At 35.5% G+C, this 25,444-nt stretch overlaps 2 protein-coding genes across 2 annotated transcripts; one reads left to right on the forward strand and one right to left on the reverse strand.

Moving 5' to 3' along the window:
- The first annotated feature begins 2,649 nt into the window (after positions 1-2,649).
- Positions 2,650-14,778, forward strand: LOC130245887 (UDP-glucuronosyltransferase 2C1-like). The gene is made up of 2 exons (XM_056478676.1): positions 2,650-2,729; positions 10,159-14,778. Exon 2 carries the CDS (start codon positions 10,164-10,166, stop codon positions 11,757-11,759), a length of 1,596 nt encoding a protein of 531 aa, XP_056334651.1. The 5' UTR covers positions 2,650-2,729; positions 10,159-10,163; the 3' UTR covers positions 11,760-14,778.
- Positions 14,779-14,891: 113 nt separating this feature from the next.
- zgc:101040 (Arylamine N-acetyltransferase, pineal gland isozyme NAT-10) lies at positions 14,892-21,644 on the reverse strand. Its single transcript, XM_056478509.1, has 2 exons — positions 21,619-21,644; positions 14,892-18,065 (listed from the first exon to the last, which is right to left on the reverse strand). The coding sequence occupies exon 2, from the start codon at positions 18,056-18,058 to the stop codon at positions 17,186-17,188; it is 873 nt and encodes a 290-aa protein (XP_056334484.1). The 5' UTR covers positions 18,059-18,065; positions 21,619-21,644; the 3' UTR covers positions 14,892-17,185.
- Between the last annotated feature and the right edge of the window lie 3,800 nt (positions 21,645-25,444).

The following is a 25,444-nucleotide window of genomic DNA, read 5'->3' on the forward strand; positions in this document are numbered from 1 at the left end:
CCACTTATAAGTGATATGATAATTTTCAATTCAATTCAATTTTGTTTATAAAGCACTTTAAAACAACATTTTTCAATTTGACATTGTTCAGTGTTTGACAAAAAATAAAGTATATTTTGAAAATGTTTTACCATTAGACATTCATCTGCCTTGAATATTAGTTTGATCTTTCTGGTGTTATATAGTAATTCTTTTAATTTGTGAACAGAGTTGAATTTATCAATGACACATTATGGCCACCCCTATCCACGAGCAATGAGTATGTTTGGAAAATTAACAGTGCCACAGGTGCATTTCACAGAAAAGTATACCACCAAAGATCTGGCATTCAATCACAGTGACAATGTTTGGTGGCACAATGGAAAAAGTTTGAAATTTATAGATGTTTAATGAATTACAGTCTATGATGATTGCTGTCTCAGGGTCCTATCATACACAAACCGCAGTAAGGCGCAAGATGTGTTTAGTGCGATTTATTACTATTTTCAGACAGACGCAACCCTAATTTTCCTGCTTTGCGCCAATTTGTTTAAATAGTAAATCCATTTGTGATTTTTTTTAGACCAACGGGTGTTCCGGTCGAGAAAGGAGGTGTGTTAAGGCACATTGTTGGCGCGTTTTTATTTTGAGAAACTTAAATAGACTGCGCAATTGACCAGCTAGTTTAAAGAAAAAGCTAGTTTAAAGTCCAGCACAGAGTGGGTTAGTTGTGCGTGCCTTAAACGCGTGCACATTGCTTAATATACACAAGATGTACAGCAATGTACAAATATATTTACAAATGAAAAATAATGAAAATGACTAAAATATATATATTTTTTAATTTATTTGCTACATAAATATAAAAACCACTGCATCTATGTCTTTTTCATCTCGGTGGGCCTTATTCAGTTTATTCATGACAATTTGCTTTTGTATAATATTATTAGCAGTGATATTTATTATATGCATATTTATATTTGTTTTAATTAAAACAAGTTTAGATTTGTCTACCTGTCAGGTTTTGGAGACGTCTGCATCACCATATGGGGCATAAGAATAGCAAGTGTTTTTGGATATAACTCAGTTGTTTGACCACACTTCATTATTATTGTTTATTTATTCATTTGCTGGAAATTAGAACTGAATTTAGAAATAGTTTTGAAACAAATCTTTGCACTTAATCTTTTGCACTTTGCAGGTGGAAGTCTTTAGTAGAGCGTGTACAACACCGTTGTCTTATCCACTAAAGTAAACAAGTAAAGTTAAGAGTAAAAGTAAATTAAATAGACTGAATGGAGGAGGCTCGTTCCTCATCCTCGTGCTGCAGATGGTCTGTTTAACTCGCTAATGAATCTCAGTTTTTCCACTTACAAGTTCCGCCATATAAATAGCAAATACACCATGGCATGATGCAACTGACTCTTAAAGGGAATGGAAAATGAGACTCCGATTGATTTAATGAGCGTTATACTCAAAACACATCCATAACTCATTAAGAGATTAAGCACAACCCTGTTAGACCATGCGCTGCAGCGCAAACCATATTTTTCCGTCCTTAAAGTGGATTCGGACGCGCCCTTAATGGGTTTGCGCATAGATCGTTAAAAATAGAGCCCTCAGAACCAGAAGTAGGCCCTGTAAAAAATAGGCACTGAAAAAAATTATTCAAAGATGATTCCTTGGATTTACTCAATTTTTTTACGTTAAGTGGTTGTAAACAATTTATTTGGGCTGAATTTAAACAAATTAAGTTGAACACAAATAAATTGTTTGCAACAGTTTTGCACGCAACACTTTTTTCAGTGTACTTTACTCATGCCTTTCATGTAGTATTCTCCCCTTTCACCAAATTTTAATATTTGAAGTCATGGTGTATCATATGATCTCTCTGTCCTCATGCTCCATCCTAAGTTCACAATCAGGTTATGGTCATTTAATTAGTTAAATGGGGACTGAGTCAAATTATTTGTGTAATAGTTATTTTTATGTCTTAGCAGGTGTATTAAAGTAGTCACAGTGTTGAGAGAATGCTGAACAATTTCTCTATACAACTGATATCAGTATCAGATGTCAAATGTGCAATGTACAAAGTGCAACCAAAAAAAAAAAGAGCATATATGTTTGACTTGCCATGAGCTTCTCGGTGTATTTAAAAAAAAAATTTCATTATGGTTTACTGCTAAATGAGTTTGCTCATTTACAGAAATAACCTGCCTAGATTGATAGGCCTTTATCAGAACTGAACAAACAGATGCATATGCCAGTCATTATAACTATTAAAACTACAAGCTGTTCTATTTTCATTATTAAAAATAAATGAAAAGTATATATAAAATATATGAAAGCGTTGTACAAATAAACTTGAATTGAATCATTTACTCATTTTCAAAGTTTTTGCTTAAGTATTGAAACAGTTGGTTTAAGTATTATTTTGATCTTTGTCTGAATGTCTCCTTTTTTCACTTTCGTTTCTATATTTTAAAAATAATTACTTTATATTAAGCAGTACCATTACATAAAGGATTTTAAAGATTGTAATGAAAAGTGTTTCTCTACCTTTGTGATAAAACTCTATCTAATCCACCTCTGTCATAAAGTGAGCAAACACCACGTGAGCGTCACTACGGGAAGCTGCAAGTGTAACTCCTCCCCCGCCTTCAATGTTTTTCTATTCTCCCAACATGTGTTGTCACTGCGAGTGAATCCTGTTGAGTTCCGAAGCTGTTCTGGAGGGTCTGTAGCCGACTGTGAGTGTTGTATTGTATTGGTTATTAAGTAAACGAGGTATTTAGACAAATGTTGTACAAATTTAATCAAACAACTCTTTGCCTATTGTATCTGAAATGAGATGAGCATACTGTTAACTCCCACGAGGCGTTGGTCACGTGTAAGCTAATAGACTAACGTTACTGCCTCAAACGGAGCTTTTTATGTTTATTAACCATTTTGCATGTTCATAATGCATTGAAGGTGTGTTCATTGTGAGAGTATGGAGTTAGCATTAGCAATATAAGCTACATTTTAAAGTGCTTTAATTGTGTAGCATAGGTGTTTATTCAGCCAATGTGTATTTCTTTTTTTTTTCGTCTTGTTAAAAGTCCAACATGTTATTTTATTAGTTTTTATTAGAATCATCACTGCTTACAGGTTTGAAAAACACTTGCGGTGGTAGCCGGATTGAAACACACCATTTACCCACATCACATAAATAGTCAATATTCAATAATCAATAATCATATAATAAAGTCAATATTCAATAATCATATTTGCGACAAAGTTATTATGTACGTTATTATGACACGGTATACACTGCTTCTTTTCAACTGGTTAAAGTAAAAAAAAGAATCTTGAAATCCACTCTTCATTTCTCTGTTGTACTATTCAAGAGCCATGTCCACCCACTGACAGGTAAAATCTGCTTTTCTCTCTATCTTAGGTTAAAAGTAAATGCCAAAGCATTTTAGTTATGTATATAAAATCTAAAGCAAATGCTAAATAAATGACAGAAAAAGGAATAAAAACAGACAATATGAAAAAAAATAGATTAAAAATATTAAATTGTTTAGATTATTTAAATAAGGCAAATGCATTGATTAACCATTACGCCGATTCACACGGGGCTTCATCGTCAGTGCTTGATGAAGAGTGTGTCTAAAGTTGGGTCTGACACGATCTTCATAACAGCGTCGGCCAATAAATTAAGTCCGCAATCGGCTACTGTCGAAGCTGGAATTTTCATAAAGTGATCAAATTGGCTGGCGCTTGAAAAGTTGAGAAATTCCCAACTTCTGCAGCAAGCAACACAGTGCCAACAGACCCACAATTCAGTTCGGCAACACTTGACGTCACCCATTCAAAGTGAATGGGAAGCGTTGACATTTAGACTAGTTTAGACTAGTTACTTTGTTCTCTCTGAGTATATAGTAAAGTTTTTCAGATTTTAGATTTTTTTTTTTAGATTAAATAATTATTTATTTAATTTTCCTCTCGCTCTCACGACTGTGCGCGCAATCAGCTGCGAAGCCAATCGAAAGTTGACTTAAGTAAACGGGTAATGCAAAAACATAAAAAGCCTTATTCACTCTATGGGTGACTGGCAGCAGCAAAGCGATAAGCAATCATTTAATTTTTTTGTTTCTTTCTAAATACCCATTTAGTTTTATCTGTGGAACCAGTTTATAATTTGTTTTGTCATTGAATTCTGTTGTCAGATGTATATTGTGTTTTGTTTCTTTTTTGTCAGCAAGATTTTTTTTTTTTCAGTTCTGATTGTAATGATAAATTTCTACATGAAGGTTACACATACTTTTGCAGAGGTGCAAACCCATAGGTTTTCTTTGGTTTCTAAAAGCAAAGTAAAAAGAAAAAAAAAAACCTTTACCTTTTTGAACAATGTCTTACTCTTATCTGCATGACAGAAAATTTGATTTTTTTTTATTGCCGTCATAAAAAATGTAAGTATAAGTGCACGTTTGCTGACATCATGTGGGTAGAAACATTTATATAGTTAATAACCACATATGGTTAATAACCCAGCGTTTAATCTAACTGATAAATACTCATCACTAAAGTTATCCTCAAAACAACAGAAGGGTGTGCAGGCGGTAAATCATTGATTCATAAATGTATCATAAGATATTTTTTCTAAAATGCCTAGAAAATTATCCAAGAATACTATTACTTTCATACAATGCTGTGCACTTCACTAACAGTCATGTCAATACAACACATCTGTTTTGACAATACATTGTAAAAGTGCTGGGTTCCAAACAGTTCCTTCATGTTGTCCCAACAAAAATTAAATTAACTTAATATTTTTTACAAACTTGAGTGGATTGAACATTAAACAATTGTTAAACATAAAACAAGTTGTCCTAAAAAAACCTTAAGATATGTGTTATTTCAACTCATTTTAAATAAGTAGTTTAAACAAGCAGCAAAAGACATTTTTTGAGTGTATCTTGCCACTATTTTGGTACTGCAGAACTGAATGCAGCACTTAATGGCCAACCGCTGTGTCTGAGTCTTTTATCTTTGACCCGCATACACTAAGATTTAAGATTGAATCTTTAAGGAAATTGAAAAAATTATGACAAACATTCAAGTTTTTGCCATGCCTGTCGGCAAGCAAATAAAAATTTATCTTTTACAATATATTTAAGTGCCTCAAGCACACAATTCTACATCTTTAAAAAAAACATTATGATGTCTTTCATTGTTAAGAATGCTGCGTTTAATATAACGCTGTTAATGAGCTTTGTCACCACAGGTTTTTTAATTAGTTCAAACTTGTTTTCGATTCGTACAGGTTAAAATCACTGCACATTCAACTCTTGGAAATCCCTATATTTAAACCAGTCAAAGGATGACTTAAAATCTACTGACATATTTCCAGAAAAGTGTACCATATGCATCAGACATTTAGCCACAGGTCTGTGGGTGGTGCTTGACATGACAGCTGAGACCAGGAAAAGAACTACACTTGTTTTTTCACTTGCAGAAATGTTTATTTTGATAATTAAAATAAATTCTGCCCATTTCATAGGTAATGGTGGTTTTATTGTCTTGAACACAGGACAATCTAGTTTTACCAAATCTTGGTTCACAACTTTAGATTGCCAACAAAAAAAAAAGATCCTCGAGTTAACAAGGAAAATTGAATAGGATAAAAAAAGATTTAAACAGTGCTGATTTGCCATGTCTTTACGTGCTCAAGAGTAATGACTGTGATTGGCCATGAAGGTCATCAGTTCATCGAACTCACCGCTGTTTACTGAGTGTAACTACAAATACAGGACCACTAGAGCGTTTTTAAGCTGACATGCGAGCGATTCTCTACTTTAAAATGCTCCAGTGTCCTTGTATCTGTGGTTACACTCAGTAAACAATGGTGAGTTTGGTGAACTGATGACCTTCATGGCCAATCATACTCATTTCTGTTAAACATGTGAACACACTGGCAAATCAGCGCTTAAATGTTGGCGGGAAATAGACGTTAAAAATTTTCAGTACCGACTGGTATCGAATTCCGGTATCATGACAACACTAGTACAGTAGGTGAGAGTTTAATATGAACATTACCTCCGCACCATGTACCGCCTCCGCTGTAAAGGAGAAAGAATGTGCTTTTTAGGTATGACCTCAGTTTGCGACTATGCCGCCAGGTGGCAGGAAGGGACGGGATGCGAATGGACAGAAATGGCCTATACATTAGCTGTAAATACTCTGCTACTTGTAAATAAAAATAAACAATGAAACAAAGCATTATAATTCCTTCATTAATCATTAAAAAGACAACTAGACTACATTATTTAAAGGAATAAAAAATACCAAATAACCTTTAGGGTGAAGTGCTTCAAAACAAGTCCGCTATATGCTTTAGCACCAAAACACGGGTTGCCGTGATAGTGTTGGTTTGTTAAATAAAATAATAATCTAGCCTAATTAAAATTAAAGTGAAATATTCAGAGTTTCAGAGAAGCCCATATTAACTGAAAGAAGGATATTTCTGGTCACAGTTTGACACAGACGAGTTGACAAACCAGCGTTGGTGCTGATCTCCTCTATGCTACCTAGAGCTGCATCATAAACTCAACAAATAGGCTATTGATGATTTAGTGTAGGCTACAACCAACAAACCAACCTTTTTCCATTTGGATAATTACAGTTATTAATTGTTCTTATTATAGATGGGCATAGATTAATTTTTTAATCTAGATTAATGTAGATTAATTTCGGAATTAATCTAGATTAAAATGGCTCATTTGAATTATGCCGAAGGCATTCAGAATATGTGTGCTACACAAATAATAAGTTCTACTTATAGAACTTATTAGAGAGACTGTCCTACTATGATAATTGATGATAAAAATAAATTGTTCAATAAGGTGTAGTTGTGTTTACTGACAGTTTCAGTTAAACATGAATTTTGAACTGTAGGCCTACATAAGCTCCAAACAGCGGATTTTGATGATCTTAATCCAACTAAAGTCATAACTGAACTAAACAGAAAGGGAATTAAGACATGTGGAGTATGTATATATTAGTGGCATTATTAAAGTAATTCCGCAATCAAACTATTACCGTCACGTAGAATTACATATTTTCCGCAAGGATCCACACACACGGCTGTCAGGAAAGGACCTCACGCACATACACACACACACGCACGTATGAACACAAACACACACACATAGCAAAATGCGGAGGTTTATTTCTTTCCATCGGCGTGCCTTAGTCAATTCCATAACACTTTCACCAGTCCTTACTCCTTATTTGCGTCTAATACCTCAGTTTGTCACAACGGCATGAATCAGTTTGTCATGACGGCATAAATGTTTATGAGTTAAAGTGAAACAGCCGAATTGCAGTTAAAGTGAAACTGCCGAGCTGCAGTTAATGTCAGGCATCCTGCTGATTTGATTCAGAAGGGCACTGGTTTGTCAGACAGCTCACCGGTCAGGTATAGATCCGCGCTAAAATATCAAGGTGAAAATCATCATAGCTTGCGTAGAATAGACCCAGCAACTTTGAGAATAGATTAACGACAATTAATTTAAATTCAGTAGCCTACGTAGCCTAATCTACGAGTAAAACAAATCCAAAGTTTTTCTTGATGTTTGCATAATGATAACTTTGCACTAGACTGAGGCTTTTATTTTACAGCTTATAAAACAATGCAATGCAAATTAATGCAATATCATATGTAATATCATATGTAAACAACAAAATTGTTAAATGCTCTGTAGTAGCCTATACTTTACAAAAAGTCAACATATGAGCCTTAAGGCTCATTGTCTTTCATTACATGCAACGCACGCACACATGAACCGCGAGTGAGACAGAGGAAATAAGTCATAATCATAATTAAGACATAATCTTTTAACTAATGACTTCTATTAAAAATGTTGACAGAGGTTTTGTAATATGATACTAACAGTGGAGCATTAATTAAATGCATATTTTCTATAGAGCGATCTATTTGAGGTAGCCTAATATTTTTATTTTGACGAAAGAAAAAAACATGATTGGACAAACAGCCTATGCCAGTAATTAATGAATAAAAGGGGGAATAATAGTGAAATCGGCTAATCATTGCATGCCTGTTAGCGCTATCAGTGCATTGTACAAAAGGCTTTTTCTACAAACATTTTCAAATGTTTTCAGCTGCTCGCGCCACTCACTAAATGTCAGGTGACTCGCACTCTGCGCAGCTTGTGCTGTATTGAAAAGACACACGTCACTTCATAACTATAGCGGCTGTTTTTTGACTTAACTAAATCTATTTTTGATGTCTTGGTCACACTATTTGGAGGGCCGGAACAAATTGCCTCGGGGGCCGCCAGTTGAATAGCCCTGGTCGTCACGTAACCAAGAACGAGTAAGATAACTGCAGACAGCGGTTACTTGCATTCACTGCATTTATTATATTTTTCTACACTGTACTCATATGTGCAACATATGTGCATATATTAATGGGGATTACTATTATTATTAAGTAGGATATTGATTATTTAATTTTTTTTAAAAGTCTACTTTTACAATTTGACACATGCAAACCACTGCAGAAAGCTTCTAACCAACACGCCCATGTCATATGAAGTACAGATACGAAAATAAGTTAAATACTTAAGTACAAATACTTAAATAAATTAAAAGCATTAACGTATGCTGTGTTTTTTGTTTTCACAAGCTTTTAAGATGTAAGGTAAACTCCACTTTTAAATAATAGGTCACCTATAGCTTTCGTCATGAGGCTGTGTTCAAAATGACTTCAATGTTTTCAAAGTGCACTGCGAAGATGGCTAAAACTGAACTGTAAAAATACTTTGAAAAGGAAATTGCACCTAAGAGAGATGACTTTAATGCTTTTTTATTTATAATCATTCCAACTTTAAATGTTGGAATGTTCTAAATGAATAGGGCATAGGGGGATAAGTGGAAATAGAACACAGCCAGGAACTATGTTTTTAACTACAGCTCCAGAGGTGTAGTTGCAAGTGCACAAGTTTGTGACACAGTTTGCGAATGTTCATTGAAACGATGGTTTTGGGAAACGGACCCCAGATTGTAAATGATATTTTTCAACACTATAGGCTAGCCTATGCCGTGCAACAGGTAGGCTAACAATTTTGCTTTTGACCTAGATATCCAGTCAAAGCACCACGCATCCTGGCATTATGGATGTATTATTAGCTAAATATTATTATTATTATTATTATTATCATACATTAGTGAACATAATGCGCTTTTTAAAACGAGCAGATTTTTTATTTCTCTGCGTGCGTATAAAAGAGAAAATGAACAGAAAATAAATAATATGCGGCTCACTTTGCGTGCGGATATCCCCATTTATTTAATTCATAAATGCCGCTAGTTCTGAGTGCATAAGAGTGTTTTACATGTGGTGGCAGTTGGTCAAATATTTGTAACATAGCCTGGATTATAATAATTAATCTACTGAGAAAATAAGTTATATAAAAATCAGGTGATGTGCTTCACCGGCACGATAATCTTAATATTATTTTGTTTTGTGTGCTGTGCCGCGGTTTTCATATGTGCACATGTTTAAGATTTGAGGTAATAACATCGGCATGATGGTCAAAGAAATCGAAACATTCTTTTCACCCCAACGCAATTTAATAGGGCACTATAAAGGCTAAAGAACTTAATTCTTACTGTATATTTGCTTTTTGCAGCCTAGGGCTATGCTTCTCACCATTTATTGTATCTTTTCTCAAACATACAGTATAGTGTAAAAGCATGTTTATTACTAAAGAAAACTAAAACAAACAAACAAACACAATTGTATTTTAATTGAACACATCACATAAGGTATACATACAGAACCGTCTATCTAGTACTGTGAAAAGGCAAAGCTTAAAATCTGTGGTTAAAGCGCCACCCAGCGGTCAAAAGCTGCTGGCACACTTACTACCGCAGCGGTAGTGACATCTGTATAAACCATCTAAACTATTTTGCCAGATTACTTGGAAGGCATTCATATAATTTGATGAAAACACACTACTAGACTATATATATAGTCTACCTGTATATAATTTCTTTTATTTAGTATATAGTTTAGTTATATTAGTGCTATGCATTGTCAACAATATTACAAAAAAAATAACTACAGAAATATTATTAAGCATTTAATCTAAAACATTTATTTTACAGGCAAAATGGCACCACTTTCCAAGAACCTCTGTTCTGTCTCACTTTGGATAACAATCTTACCCCTTTTTGGATTTCTGTGTGATGGTGGCAAAATCTTGGTGGTGCCTTTGGAGGGAAGTCACTGGTTGAACATGGACATCCTCATCAAGGCTTTACATGGAAAAGGGCACAGCATTGATGTAATACGTAACACCAATAGCTGGTATGTCAAGGAGAAATCCGATTATTACAACTCCATAACTATACCTCAATCCGAAGGAATGGATGAAGAATTTGTAGACGACATGATCTCCAAAGTAATCAACCATGAAAGAGGAAAAGGCTCCTGGCTGAGCACTGTGAAGTTGTTTTTTGATTCCGTTATTGACAATTATAAAATGACTAAAATGGTATGCGATATTACAACGAGCATATTTGAAAGTGAGGATATTATGAAAACTCTACAGGAAAAGAAGTATGATCTGATGCTCACTGATCCAGTGTGGGGTATGGGCATTATTCTGGCTCATAAACTCAAGTTACCCATGGTATATAATGTGAGATGGACTACTACTGTAGATGGACACTTTAACATCGCTCCTTCACCAATGTCCTACATCCCAATTACAGGATCTGGAAACACAGACAGAATGAGCTTCTTTCAAAGAGTAAAAAATATCATCTTCTATTTCACAAATGACATTAAGTTCAGCCGTTTTAATTTGCCACAGTATCAAGCAATTTGTGATAAATATTTCGATCCACCTGTAGATTTTTACCAACTTCTCCAGGGGGCTGATTTATGGCTCATGAGGGTTGATTTTGTTTTTGAATTTCCACGCCCAACAATGCCAAATATCATCTACACCGGTGGCTTTCAGTGCAGCCCAGCAAAGCCCCTTCCACATGATCTGGAAGACTTCATGCAGAGTTCTGGAGATCATGGAGTCATCGTCATGTCTTTAGGGACATTTATTAGTGCCTTGCCAGAAGATGTAACAGCAGAAATAGCTGCTGCTTTTGCTCGGCTCCCTCAAAAGGTTATTTGGAGATACACTGGAAAGAAACCATCTACTTTGGGCAACAACACATTATTGGTTGACTGGATGCCACAGAAAGATCTTCTAGGACATCCAAAAACGAGAGTTTTCGTTGCGCATGGTGGAACCAATGGGGTTCAAGAAGCTTTATACCATGGTGTTCCAGTGGTTGGAATTCCATTCTTTTTTGACCAGTATGACAATCTCATTCGATTACAAGCAAGAGGTGGAGGAAATATAGTTTCCCTCGCAGAATTAGGTGAAAACTCACTGTATGCAGCAATACAGGAAGTAATCAATGAGCCATCCTACAGGCTAAACATGCAGAAGCTCTCTCATCTGCACAAAGATAAGCTAGTCAAACCTTTAGACAGCGCCATCTTCTGGATTGAGTTTGTAATGAGACACAAAGGTGCTGCTCATCTCCGTACAGAATCCTACAAAATGCCTTGGTACTCCTATCACTCAGTAGATGTTGCAGTTACACTGCTTGCAGTTGTTTTGATATTCATCCTCTCCATGTTTTATGTAGTTAGATATCTGTGCATCAAGTGCTGCAGCAGAAAAAGGAAAACTGAATGAGAGATTAGCTTTAGTCCTTGCACTCAACTGCTCTGCATATTTGTTTAAACACTGATTCAGACCAGTTCAGAAGAGAGCTCCATGCGTGAACTGTGGTCCTATTGGTAGGTTCCCTATGCATTGTTCATTGCTCCCAACTACCTCTTCCTTAATTGCTCCCTATTTGAACATGGTAGAGCTTTACTTCAGAGCATTCATTCACACTTTAATGAGTGACGCTTACCAGAGAAGTGTGACCATAATATACCTCTGTAAAACAAATACAATTTAATTTGATTATCACATTGTAAAATGCCATAAATAAAGCACGCACTCCCTTTGAACTGGAATCATAGTAGAATATTTATATAATGGTCAGAACAAAGAGAAGAGAAACATAGATGTGCAGAGTATTGGGGGTTGTGAGGACTGAAATTCTGGCCCTGTTTACACTAATATGTTTTAGTTTTAAAACGCATATGTTTTGCTAGGGTCACGCCATCCGTCCACACTACGCCAGAGTTTTCGAGCGCCGCAAATGGAGCGTTTTGGAAATGCTGAAGAGGCCGTTTTCATTCTAAAACACTGCTGCTCTGTCTCAGTGTGGATGGGGAAAACGGAGACATCTGAAAACGGAGGCAGGGCTGTAGACATTCGCCTTTCTGATTTTTCCTCAATATTAAGTAGCCTACACACAGTTCAGTCCTGCATCTTCTCCTTGTAAGTTCAGACTTCGCAAGTTTGATATGAAAAACAATCTCCAGAGGACACATCGTGTAAATCTTTAAAGGGAAACTTTATAACCTCGTTCACTTCACCCTGGCTTTGTTGTTTCATTTTCTTAACAATAACATGAAAACATGATATAAGGGACTGCCTATTTTCATTTTGATATTAGCAACTTAACAGACACTAAAAATGTTGAGGCGTTGTGTAGCTCCATATTTATATGACCATCATCTTCATGCATGTAACAAAACGAAGCCTAAAACATAACTGCCTCCTTTCATTTTCATTGAAAATATGAAACATACCCTGTCCCTTTCGCTGAATATCAGTTTTATTCATCAATAATGGCCATTATAAAAGTATAACTTACAACAAGTTTATACAATATAGGAAATAAAGGCAAGCAATCAGTCAATATGCAGAATCAGTGTTCGCGGTTACATTAATTAATATATTAACCTAACTTATCTAACCTAACCTTGATGAACAGTCCAACATGCACATCAAATATGGGTAGGTGTGCTCAAAGCACGCTGCAGTGCATGCCAGAGTGTGTGTATGTGTGTGGTCACGTGATGTGCGTTTTCAGCGGTCTAATGTAGACGTCTAATGTAGAGTTGTTCAGAAACGCTGGGTGAAAAGCTAGTGTGGACGCAGATCGTTTTCAAACTAAAACGTATTAGTGTAAACAGGGCCTAAAAACATGACATTTGATTGTTGTTCTATGTAATGAAAAGCATTTCTTCATTAATTTAATTAATTTATTACATTGCCTGAGAAAATGAATGATGTTCATCTACTTTCTATTTTTTAAATCATGTGCCACTTTATCAAGACAGTGTTCAGAGAATTCAACAGACAAATTTCAACAATTATGTGTCACGTGAGAACACTTTCCTTTAATTTCGTATTGAAGCACACTTCTAAAGACATGATTTTATTGTTGATCTTGGTGCTATGTTGTGTAAAGCATTTTTTGTTATTTTTCATGCCTTACCTGATCATGTTTATCAGGGATGCAGTGATATGGATTTTTGGGCCGATATCGATAACCAATAACTCATTAGATTTGGAGGCAGATAACCGATATACAAGCCGATAAATATAAACTTTTCAAAATGTTCTATTTGTATACATTGAACAACTGATTTTATTTTAAAAACTTCATAAAAGTTTGAAAAGATCTTAGAATAGCACACTCAAAGCAAAAAAGAGCAAATCATTGATTATAAAGACCTATGTTCACGATTTCACATACATCAGCATGCCAAAAATAGATTATTTCCTTTTCTTTGCATAGCAAATTAACATGTAACTTGACTGTTGCATAAAAATAATAGGTTAAATAAAACAAGAGGCAGGCATTTCTGCACAATGACATAATCTATCGGCTTAAAAATATCGGCCTAATTTTGATATCAGACAGATAACGATACCATTAAAAATCTGATAAAATTTGGAAATATATCGTGCATTCCTAATGTTTATATACTTTCTGTTTATTCTTTTAAATCGTATGGCCCTTTCTTGCACATATGTTCAGAGAATTAAATTCTCAATTATTTCTCTTGTGATGTCACTTACCCTTAACTTCAAACTGAATCACGCTTCTAAAGTGTGTTGTTCAGTTGACACCGGTCCAAAATTTTGTTTTTCCACCATAAAATTATCAGCTTTAGAAGCTTTTTGCTCAATAGCCTTTAAGGCAGTAATGTGTAAATTTGTTCATGGAGAACCATTTTCCTGCACAGTTTAGCTCCAAACTTACTTAATTAAACATCTGATTCAGCCAAATTACATTTACATTAACACCCCAAATGTTTAGAAATTTTTTTTTTTTTAGCAATTAAATTTTTCCAATGATAAACAAATAAAATGTTTGATCATTATATGATTGTATTGAATTTTGAAAATCTGAATGTATAGTGTTTCATTTGAATGGGTTATTGGCAATAAAGAAAAATATTCAAAAAGTGTTTGAGTAACATTGATTATATTGTTAACAATGTGAATTGGGGCAGTAAAATTCAACCACAACCAATTTGAATTTAGTCCCTGTAATTATTCACTTTTAATCTGAAATATCAAGATTAGTGAAAAACTTCAGGTCCATGTTTTTATCAAGAGTAATACTTAACTACTGGAAGCTCAAAACTGCTGATTTGACTTTGTTAACCTGGCATGTAGATGGTAACTTATTTTACTTATCAGTGTGCTGTTTCATCAAGGGCCTAAGCAATCATTTACAGACTTTATTAGCAGGTGATGAGGTTTTTATAGAGTAACCAAACCTGGATTTTCTGTACATAAAATGGCAACCTAATTCAAAGTCATAAAAATGTATAAATAAAAACTAATGACATTAAACATTTTTGTTTTCTAATCTAATTTTGAGAAAAATGGTTAAAAAACACAGTTGTTGGCACAAACCAATGAGTTTTATTTACTCCATGTACATTCTGTGTTTTAGAGCAGGTTTCTGTCAACCATTAAACATAAGTGAAATCATTGCTAATCTACATACACACACACACATAATCATTAGCAAATCTGAGACAAAGAATCACTGCTGCAGTTATCATATCTCATAAAATAAAAAATCATAGGCTTTCACAGTAACTGTTCTTGTTGTCCTATTATTATTTTTATAAACAAATGATCGGTTGTTCTGTTTATCATCCCACTGTGAGCCTCAGGTGGTAGATGTCTGAACTACAGCATTTGGCAGCCATTAGTATCTTTTTCTGTTGATTATGTTGTATTCTAATTAATGTGCACATATTTACTTTACACTAAATATTCTGTCGACTATAATTAATTCCACAATATGTCAGATTTCTCATTATAGTAGAGCCTTCGTATACTTTAAGCTTTAAGAGTATGTACTTCTGCACCATTGTTAGGGTGGTCACCAGAGAACATTTTGCCTTGTCCTTGTTTTGCCCATTTTTTTTTCTTGTTGCATTTGCACCAGCTGTAGAAACTGTCATGAAAATTATTTTGCGATGTAATAGAAGCACAACATTCATTAACGTCAAACCCTGAATAATGGAGGATACTGTAATCAAAGTTGTGTTTTTGTTATTTAAGTAGTACTTTGTTCCTATTGAACTGGATTACCCTGCTCTGAAAGGTATTTTTTAATTGTTTTATTCAGAATGGCTCATCCCTATTCCCCTAATCCAATGGTGTCGACACTCTGTCCTGGGGTAAGGGGTATAATTGGGATTGGGCGTTTAACTCTAAAGGCCCTTATCAAACACACCTGAACCAGCTAATCGAGCTCTTACTAGATATAGAAACTTCCTGGCAGGTGTGTTGAAGCATGTTGAAACTAAACTCAGCAGGACACCGGCCCTCCAGGCCCGAGTTTGGACACCCCTGCCCTAATCCCTTGGAAGAGTTTAGAGTGACAGGTTTGAATGGAATAGGGTAGGGGTCACAATTTTTTGTCCTGGATGGCCGTTGTCGCTGCAGAGTTTAGCTCCAACTTGCCTTGACTCACCTGCCTGGATGTTTCAAGTATACCTAGTAATACCTTAATTAGCTTGTTCAGGTGTGTTTCATAAGGGCTGGAGCTAAACTCGGCAGGACAGCGGCCCTCCAGGAACAAGTTTGGTGACCCCTAGATTAGGAGATCTACTTTCCATTGCAAAGGATTATGGGGACTGTAAGCATCCATCAGTTGTACCCTTATGGCCGGTTTCCACTGAGTGGTACGATACAGTACGGTTCAGAATGACAGAATTACTTTCTAACGCAGGTTACATGTGCTTGTGAAGATTAAAGATTATAGATGAGAGGTTTGCTCTGACTGGGCTATATGTTGTGTGTAGTTTTTGAACCCAAATAAGCACTAAATGTCTGCTGTGTGTAGTTTTTCTGTAATTGGTAACATATCGGAGACTGTAAGGGTCTGTTTGTGTTCATATATATTGCAGTTATTAATTTATTTGATATAATTTCAGACGTTACAGTAGGCTATTTCGCACTGTCATTGATCTGCAGTTATAATCAAATTATGTTCATAGAAAAGTTAGTAATGAACATTTTTACACAAGTATTTATGTCTTGTATTTCTCATATTGAATGTGAACGACCCAAACAGCTTTATTTTAAGTGAGATTTCCTCGAGCGAGAATGGCGTCCACTGAAACTTTCTGTCGTACACCTCGGCACACCCTTTGTACCCTTTAGGCAGTGGAAACGCAAGCCTGATAAAGGTGACCCGTACCAACCCGTACTGTACCAATCAACGGAAACCGGCCATTAGAATTGCTTCATTCCAAAGGGCCCTTCAAAGTGAGCACTTCAATATTGAGTGGCCATGATTGCTTTCACGTTGAAGTGCCCTTTGAACAGTGATGTATCTCATATGGAACACACCATTGGTCAACCCACCCTGAAAAGGCATTGCTAAAACTACAATTGTTTAAATTTCCTATGGTACAAACTTGCCAAAAAGCAGATATGTACTTCCACATTTCTGAATTTAAAAAAAAAAAGCCTCTGCTTCGAAGCCCCTATACTAAGAGATAGTCTGTGGGGTGACCGTCGAAATAAAGGGTTGGCAGATATTAATCACTCTACTAAAAATCCAATGACTGCTAGTTGACATGTAGTTGCAAAGTTACTTATAGTCAACAGAACATCAAGGTGGACTATCAAGATGAAGTATTAACCATTAAATGTGTGAAATAGTACAGTGCTACTTGGTATTACATGCAATAATTAGCTTTGTTGTTTTTAGGTGTGAGCTTATTAACTAACACCACATTAAACTTCTCCCTCAGCACAGTCTCTATTTCACAATCTGGGATTTCCTTCATTTCCACCATATCAGAGTCATCCTCTGGGTTGTATGTGATCTCACTGTAAGTCCACCCGATCAGAGCTCTGAAGCCTTCAGGTAACTGAAGGGAGCAAATGGACTTCAGCACAAATCTAGAATCAGGACTGGTCTGTAGGCAATCCAGCGTATCCACGAAATGCTCTTTAGCACGAGGTGTTAATGGAAAGCTGTACATTGTTTTCGTCAGGCGCTTGTCAATGAGGCTGGAATTAGCATAGGCCTTATCTTTGACCACTTGCTTTCTTGATGTTTTCTCCAAAGTCCACCTCACCCCTTCTTTTAGGAGCCGGAACACACCGGGAGGTTGTGGCTGATCTTTACCCGATATCATCTCTAAAGGATACCACAGTTGGCATGACACTCCATAGCTCACATCTGTTAGGTAAAACTTCCCATCAATCTCTACCATATTGATGAGGTGAGAGTCGACAGAATAGAAATCATTTTGGAACTTGTTGAACACCTTGGAGCCTAGTGTGGTGTATTTGTAACCCATCTCCTTTAGGACCCATGAGAACAGGAGGTTGTTTTCACAACACCAGCCTCCGCGATTGCTTTTGACTAGTTTATGATAGATGATGTTCAGGTCTGTCGTGTTCTTCTCTCCGCAGTGGATGCTCAAGTTTTCAAATGGAATGTTCATAACATGGAGCATGTGGATGGTGCGCAAAGTGTCCAGCTCAGGTTTGTCATATGGGCCAGTAAACCCAATCCTGTTGAAGTACCCTCTTAGATCCATTGGATTCCTTAAATAAAAAATACAAGAACAGTTTTAACCCATATATTATGTTTGAATTCTTGGTTTGATCTTTATGTTGCAGGTCAAACTGACGCTAACTGGATTCAATAAAATTAACAACAAAAATGTGCACAAAATGAGTTGTACAAACTTGCAGAGTAACCCTAAAAAAATCCAATCTGGTTAAGGATAAGTGGTTTCAAAATGCTTGATATAAACTTTATTTCAAGAGTTTGCTTTTAGCTGATGATTGATAATGAAGCGTGTTTGGCATGCTGTCCTGGGAGAGAGTCTTGAGCTCAGAAGATCCTTGAGCCTGAGGCTCCCCTACTGAAAAAAAACAGCTTAAACCACCCTAGGCTGGTTTTAGAGGGGTTTTGGCCACTTTCAGGCTGGTGTCCAGCCATTTCCAGCCTGGTCTTAGCTGGTCAGGCTGGGAGATGACCAGCTAAAACCAGCTTGGCCAACCTTGCCAAGCTGGGAGCCCAGCCAAAACCAGCTATGTCCAGCTTAAACCAGGCTGGTCTAGCTGGTTTTTAGCTGGTCATTTTCCAGTCTGACCAGCTAAGACCATGCTGGAAATGGATGGAAACCAGCCTGGAAACCAGCCTAGGCTGGTTTAAGCATTTTTTTTAATAGGGTCCCTCCCGTTTCATTAGGAGAGAGGAGAGTCTGACCTCAGGTAGGTCTCAGGGGTTACCACGGCAGAATAAACTGGCAACTACACCAGCACGTGGTTACGCTGCAAATGCCCAGTACTAAAACACTTATATATTGTGCCAATTTGGTTTATTCATTTCACTTAAACTGCATGTTTTCGGACTGTGTGAGTAAACTGGAGAACCCAAGGGAAACCCATGCGAGCACGGGGAGAACATGTAAACTCCACATAGAAACGTCAACTGGCCCAGCCGGAACCTGCACCTGCGACCTTCTTGCTGTGATGCGACGCTGTTAACTACTGAGCCAACTAGCCACCCTGTCATGGATTAATCTAGGAAAGAGGGTAAGGGCTGATGGGGAAATTCTTCGAGATGAAGATGACTAAGGTAAGAAAATCTGAGTATTTATGTTCGTTTGGATTCATCTGATTGGTAAATCATATGATACTTAATGCTGGACCAGCCGTGGTCAATCATAAGCACATGATCCACTCGAAATTAGTTTATAAATACTACTTAGTTTATAATTCGTATTAGTAATAATTTACTAATTCTGGGTTAAATAATTTATAATTAACTTATAATTATATATATATATATATATATATATATATATATATATATATATATATATATATATATATATATATATATATATATATATAGTTTTGAATTGTCAATAACATTAATAATGACTTATATATTCACATATAGGTTTGCTTTATTAGATAAAGCTTATAAAATTACTGTATCTTGAGCTATTGGTGAACCTACATTATTACAATCAGTTGATTGATCTGCATCTATATAATAATATTTGCTTTAAGTTGATTGTCAAACTTTTGCTGCATCAGCAGTGTTTCTATCTTCCTTCTGTTTGTGTCATGTGATTGGAATGCAACCCACAGTTAATCATAAACTCTTGGTTAAACCCTTATTTGACAATTTCAAGTGTTCTGGGGTCCGTTTTAAAAAGAAGGTTAAGTCTGAGTTAAGTTACTCTGAGGTGGGAAAATCCTGAGTTTTTGTTTAATATCATATTGAGTTCTGCTCATTTTGTGCAATGCATTCCACAGGTTAGCCATGTGTTCACTATCAAAACCAACCCTCATTGTGGCTGAAAACTCTTGTGTTTGCTCTAACTAAACACAAATTTATCAGGGTATAAAACCAACTATGTGCAACATTCCTTTGGTTTTTTTTCAGTGTTTTTGGTACTCTTCTGGACTTTGAATGAGTTGGGACTATTGCTGTATATGGATGATTAGGAAGCTCTCGGATTTCATCCAAAATGTCTTAATTTGTGTTCTGAAGATGAACAAAGGTCTCAGGGGTTTATAACAACAAAAGGGGTGAGTAATTGTTGACAGACGTAAATTTTTGGCTGAACTAATCCTTTAATGTCATTGTGAGTCTCTTGAACATCGTATTTTTGGCTATTTTATATTTTAAAAAAGATTTTAAAGAGAAAATGTCTATTTTAAAATAGAACAGCAACACTGGATCAACAAGTGTTTTGAGTTTAGGGCAGTACTATCTGTCCACCTAGGTGGGGGTGGGTCTGGGTCATTCACCGTTTACCAATCTCATTCCTTGCGGTCTATTCAGTCTTATCAATCTCTTTGAGAGCAATATCTCTGCAGAACTAAAACAATCATGGGAATGGAATCATCTACCGCTAAGGGGGCATTTCCTTGCATATAACATGACATGCATAGTGCAGCATATTTAGTCATTGTTGCAGATCAGTGTAAACGGATTATTTGGAAAACGGTCATATACAATTTTCAAAAAATGTCTTTCAGGAGCATGTTTAAATGGATAGTTCACACAAAAATTAAAAATACCCTGAAGTGGTTTCATACCTTTACGAGTTTTTTCTATTAAAAAACAACATATGATATTTTGAAACTCTGTTGCCATTGACTTTCATTTTTGGGGAAAAACAAAAGCTATGAAAGTCACTGGTTACAGGTTTCCAGCTTTCATAAGAATATATGTTTGTGTATGTTCAACAGAAGAAAGAAAGTCAAACAGGTTTGGAACAAGAAAAGATTGAGTAAAGGATGACAGAATTTTAATCTTTTTGGGGTGAAATTTTAGAACCACTGGGTAAAAATCAAAACTGGTAAAGCATTTGAAAATTATTTTTCAAAAATGAAAAGATGTCCTTGCTCTTGGTGTGCAACAAGTTTTTTTATTATTAATATTGAATTTATATAAAAAAAAAGTTATTATTTTTTTTTTGCATTTTCTTCCAATTTATGTCCACTATGATAAGCGAAAATTTCAGCTCTTGACAGCTCTAATTCTTTTTTCTACTTCTTCTTTGTCTCTGGCTGTAGCCGGCTACTCTCATCTACATTCAAGGCGAGGTGTTTGTCATCTCAAATGAGCTCATTGTGTTTGCGGATCTGTTTGCTGAAGTTGGTGGCTAAGATTTAATATAACTCGGCCATGCTGCACTTAACACCAAAAAACATTTAATTTAATTCAGCACAATATTTCAGTTCACTTAAAAAAAAAACCCTAAAAATACAATTCTTTTTCTTTAAAGAAATTAAAAACATGGATTAACCAGATTACTATTTAGTTTTGCACCCAAACAGTTGCTAGTCTCTAAAACTTGTTCCAAAATGTAAATTCCATGTCATATTCATTTACATTCACATTCAAGTTACCTGACGTGCAACATAAATTGTTACCATAAATTGAAAGAAACAGAGATGCGAAAGAAGAGTTAAGAAGATGCGGGAATACAAGAACCTATTAAAAGAAGACATGCACAGTAATATTATGAAAACACAGTAAAGCACCTCATTAAAGAGTGGTGACATCTGAACAGACAGTATAAAAAATATCTGCATTTTCAATTTATTTAATAAAAAGTCCTCTTACCCTTAGATGAAGCCAGTAAGCTCGCTGAGACTGAGTGAATGTTTGTGGAGTGAGGAACTGGAATTTAGATAACAGACAGTTAACCCTTGAGCCACAGTGTTACTTATAAGAAATGAATAAATTATTAAAAAGGAGCTGAGCAAAATGCACTTACATTTGTCTGTTCAGCATAATTAATGTTGTTTTTCAACGTATTCAGTTAGACTATGTACAGTAATTGTGTTAAATTAAACACAATTAATTAAACACATTGTTTTTGGCCGAGATGGACTGGTGAATAGGGAACACTGAGTCTTTCTCATTAAGCAGTTTTTTGTTGCACACAGTGGAACCAGTGAGGTTTAAAGGGGTCAGAGCCCAGGGCCAGCCCAAGTCTAATCAAAGTATGTGGCTGCTTTTTTTCTTCTTTTGCTTATTTTTTCCTTTAAAAAAAAAAAAAATTGATAAAATAAATTATTCAATGTAATACTATATTTTGTTAACAGGCTGCTGCAGGATCTATGCAAAGCTACATTATGACTGACTGACGTAACTGAAATTTATTGAAGATCTATGATCAAAAAATCTTTCTGTTGCGGGAGAAAAAACCGAAAACAGAAAATTTGAATAGGCCTATGGCTGCGTCCGAAATTGCCTACTACTCAGTAGGTACTGCATTTGAATTTAAACGTACTACTCGGCTGTTCGAAAAGAATACAGTATATAGTTCTATATATTCTGTGCATATATATATATATATATATATATATATATATATATATATATATATATATATATATATATATATACAGTAGTTCTATATATACTGTATATTTTATACAGTATGCATGTCAGTAGTATGAATGAAATGGACGTACTACCAAAGTCCCATTAAGGCAAGTCATTTCACTTGGTGGCCATCTTTGAAATGCCTCTCGGGCAGTATTCTTGGGCATTCTGTGTGAATGGGGAAATATCAAATTCTCCAAAACAGCTTGCCAAGCTTATGATTACATTACATGTTTGGAACCACCGATAAAATAAAACATCAACTTTCTCTTAAATTTAGTTTCTAAATGTTCGAATCAAACTAAATCTGCATTTTTTTTAGGTTGTCAAAGCTAATGCGCATGCACACTCAAAAGCAATGAGATCACGACACCAACCTCATTTATGTTTTTTTTTCGTTATTCATTATCATCCTCTGGATAATGATTGTCAGACCGCGCTGGTCTTCTGAAGTAATTCACAATTTAGTGTTGATAATGAATCTCCTCCAGAAATGACAGCGACTCTTTGTTTACAAGTTTGTGGGCGTTTGAGTAGTTGCTGTCATGTGATGTGCCTTTGACAGGACAGACTGTACCTCACGTATGTTTCATACAGATTACAAAATCAAAAAACTTTAGTTTTCAAGTGCACTTGGTTCATTTTTAAAGCACAGATTTCAAGCTTTATATGCATATATTCTTATGTCTGTGAAGCAATTATTCACTGAGATTCCAGTGTGTTTGTTGACCACCAAACTGTCGTAAAAGCACACGTCTGCACCAAGCTTTTCCCCCGGAGAAACTTCAGTCTATAGCGAGGCTGATTGGCTCCTGTACAAGTAGGCGGGGCTTCATATGCCATATTGACCATTATACTTTTCCCCATTCAAAACTATACGAGTGACATGTCTTGTGTATTCTATAGTCTTTGGTACTACATCTGCCATTTTTGTCATGTGACCTACCCGCATCAGTCGCATCACTTTTCTCTCATTCATGATTTCTTTCGTGGTGCATCATGGGATTGCGTAGCGTCCATCCGATGTGCACTTCAGAATCTTGCCGGAAGTAGGTCATCCAGGTACTTCTTGCATACATTTATTCAAATTATATTTGTGCGTCCCAAATCGCATACTTATGCACTATTCTACGCCATTTTGTAGTATAAATAGTGTAAGTAGTGCGTTCACCCTGAGAACTCTAAAAATAATAAGTGCACTCTAAATACCCGGATGATGCACTTATTCAACCGCTAAAATGAAGTGTGGAATGATGGACAGAAGGGGCAGAGCTATCGGGCGCTCATGTTGAATTACTTTAGTTATTTTGGATTGTGAAAGCCTCCCGATGGTGAATGCGATTATACCCATGGCAGGTATTATTTGGTAGTTTGGTCATTTATTTTACTAATTTGGCAATCGTCAAACATCATCTGGTAAACGATTTGAATTTCCGCTTAGTAAAAAAACATTACTGTTCCATTTGGGACGACACTACATATAATTACTATGCTGTTCAGTGTGTAAGCGCATAAGTACATAGTGCATCAGTGTATAGTGTGCCATTTGGGAAGCAGCTTATGAATGGAATTCGGACAAACTGCACCCGCCGTTTTGTCAACATCATGTGACCTACCCGCATCACTTCACTCTCATGTAGCGGAGCTTCCGTCTGATGCGCATTTCCAACACAATCTCATGGCAATTCGTAACTTTGATTTAGTGGCTAATTTGTATAAATTCGTACGATCTAATTTGTACACTTTAGTACGATTTGCTCATCCCCCAATGACGGTTGGGGTTAAGTGCCACGCCTCCTTTTTAAAATCGTACAATTTCGTACGACTGAACTCGTACGAATTAGTCACTAAACTGACAAAACGTAAAATACTTATGTTTTCTCATGAGATCAGGCTATAATTTCAGAATCTTAGAAGTAGTAGTTCATCCGGGTACTTCTCACATACTGTTTTTAGAATTCTATGAATTTGTACATACTACTCGACTCGCATACTGATTTTAGAATACTAAATAGTATGAAAGTATGCAATTTCGGATGCAGCTTATGTCTATGGTATAGGCCTAAACATTTGGGCTTTATTGAAAGCTAACATTAGCTGGCTATAGTTCATTAAATCAGCAAGAAAGTTAAGGTTTGATTAAACATTCACAAATAGCTTTTGCAATTTTAATATATTATTATACGACATATTATTTATTTGGTTTAACTTTTTGCCTTCTGTGTAAAAAAACTTTCTTGGATATATTTCAATACAATCAAGCTTATGTTGATGATAAAAAATGCTTGTTTTAAAAATCTAGAAATTTACTTAAGTACTAAAAAACAGGATAGTATTACTTTTACACAGCCATGTACTATGAATCATCTTGACAGTTGGTAAATGCACTGCAAAAAGTGCTTTCCTAGCATTTTATCTTGTTTCTCTATCTATCTAAAAATTCTTGAATCAAAAAAACATTTTCTAGACAAGTATGGAAAAAATACTGACTTATTTTCACAAATATCTTGTCAAAATTAAGTGTTTTTTTCATAAACATGCCAATGGGGTTAGTAAAAAAATCTTTTTGCAGTTTCAGGATTATTTTACCCCATTGGCAACATTAGTTTTCTAGGTTGCAGTGCATTGAGCTCTCTTGGCAACTGTATGCAAGCCTTTAGCTAACATTTCAGAGCAGCACCACCAATGATGTATCCAAAATTGCATATTTCGCTACAATATGAAACGTGGAAAATAGTACATGATCCAAGTAGTAGGCACTAGGCAGTTTTAAAAAGCAAGAATTTCCTGGCCTATTACTACTTACAAAATTCTTAAGTGTACATTGGCAGAATGCATTATAAAAAGCATCAAATGATTAGCAGTTTACTTTAGCTAGCTTAATGTGCTAGGTAGATGTGCATTTTTATTTATTGTTTAAGAAAAAATGATACAACTTTGAGTACAAATTTTTTATACTTTTGATTTTTGAAAAGAAAAATCTCTGAGATACAGATGATCTTTCACAGAGAACACAACATATTTTTATTGTAAACTTTATTATAATGAAATTAGCATA

Source organism: Danio aesculapii, chromosome 18 (assembly GCF_903798145.1).
Source record: "Danio aesculapii chromosome 18, fDanAes4.1, whole genome shotgun sequence".
NCBI classification, from domain to species: Eukaryota; Metazoa; Chordata; class Actinopteri; order Cypriniformes; family Danionidae; genus Danio; species Danio aesculapii.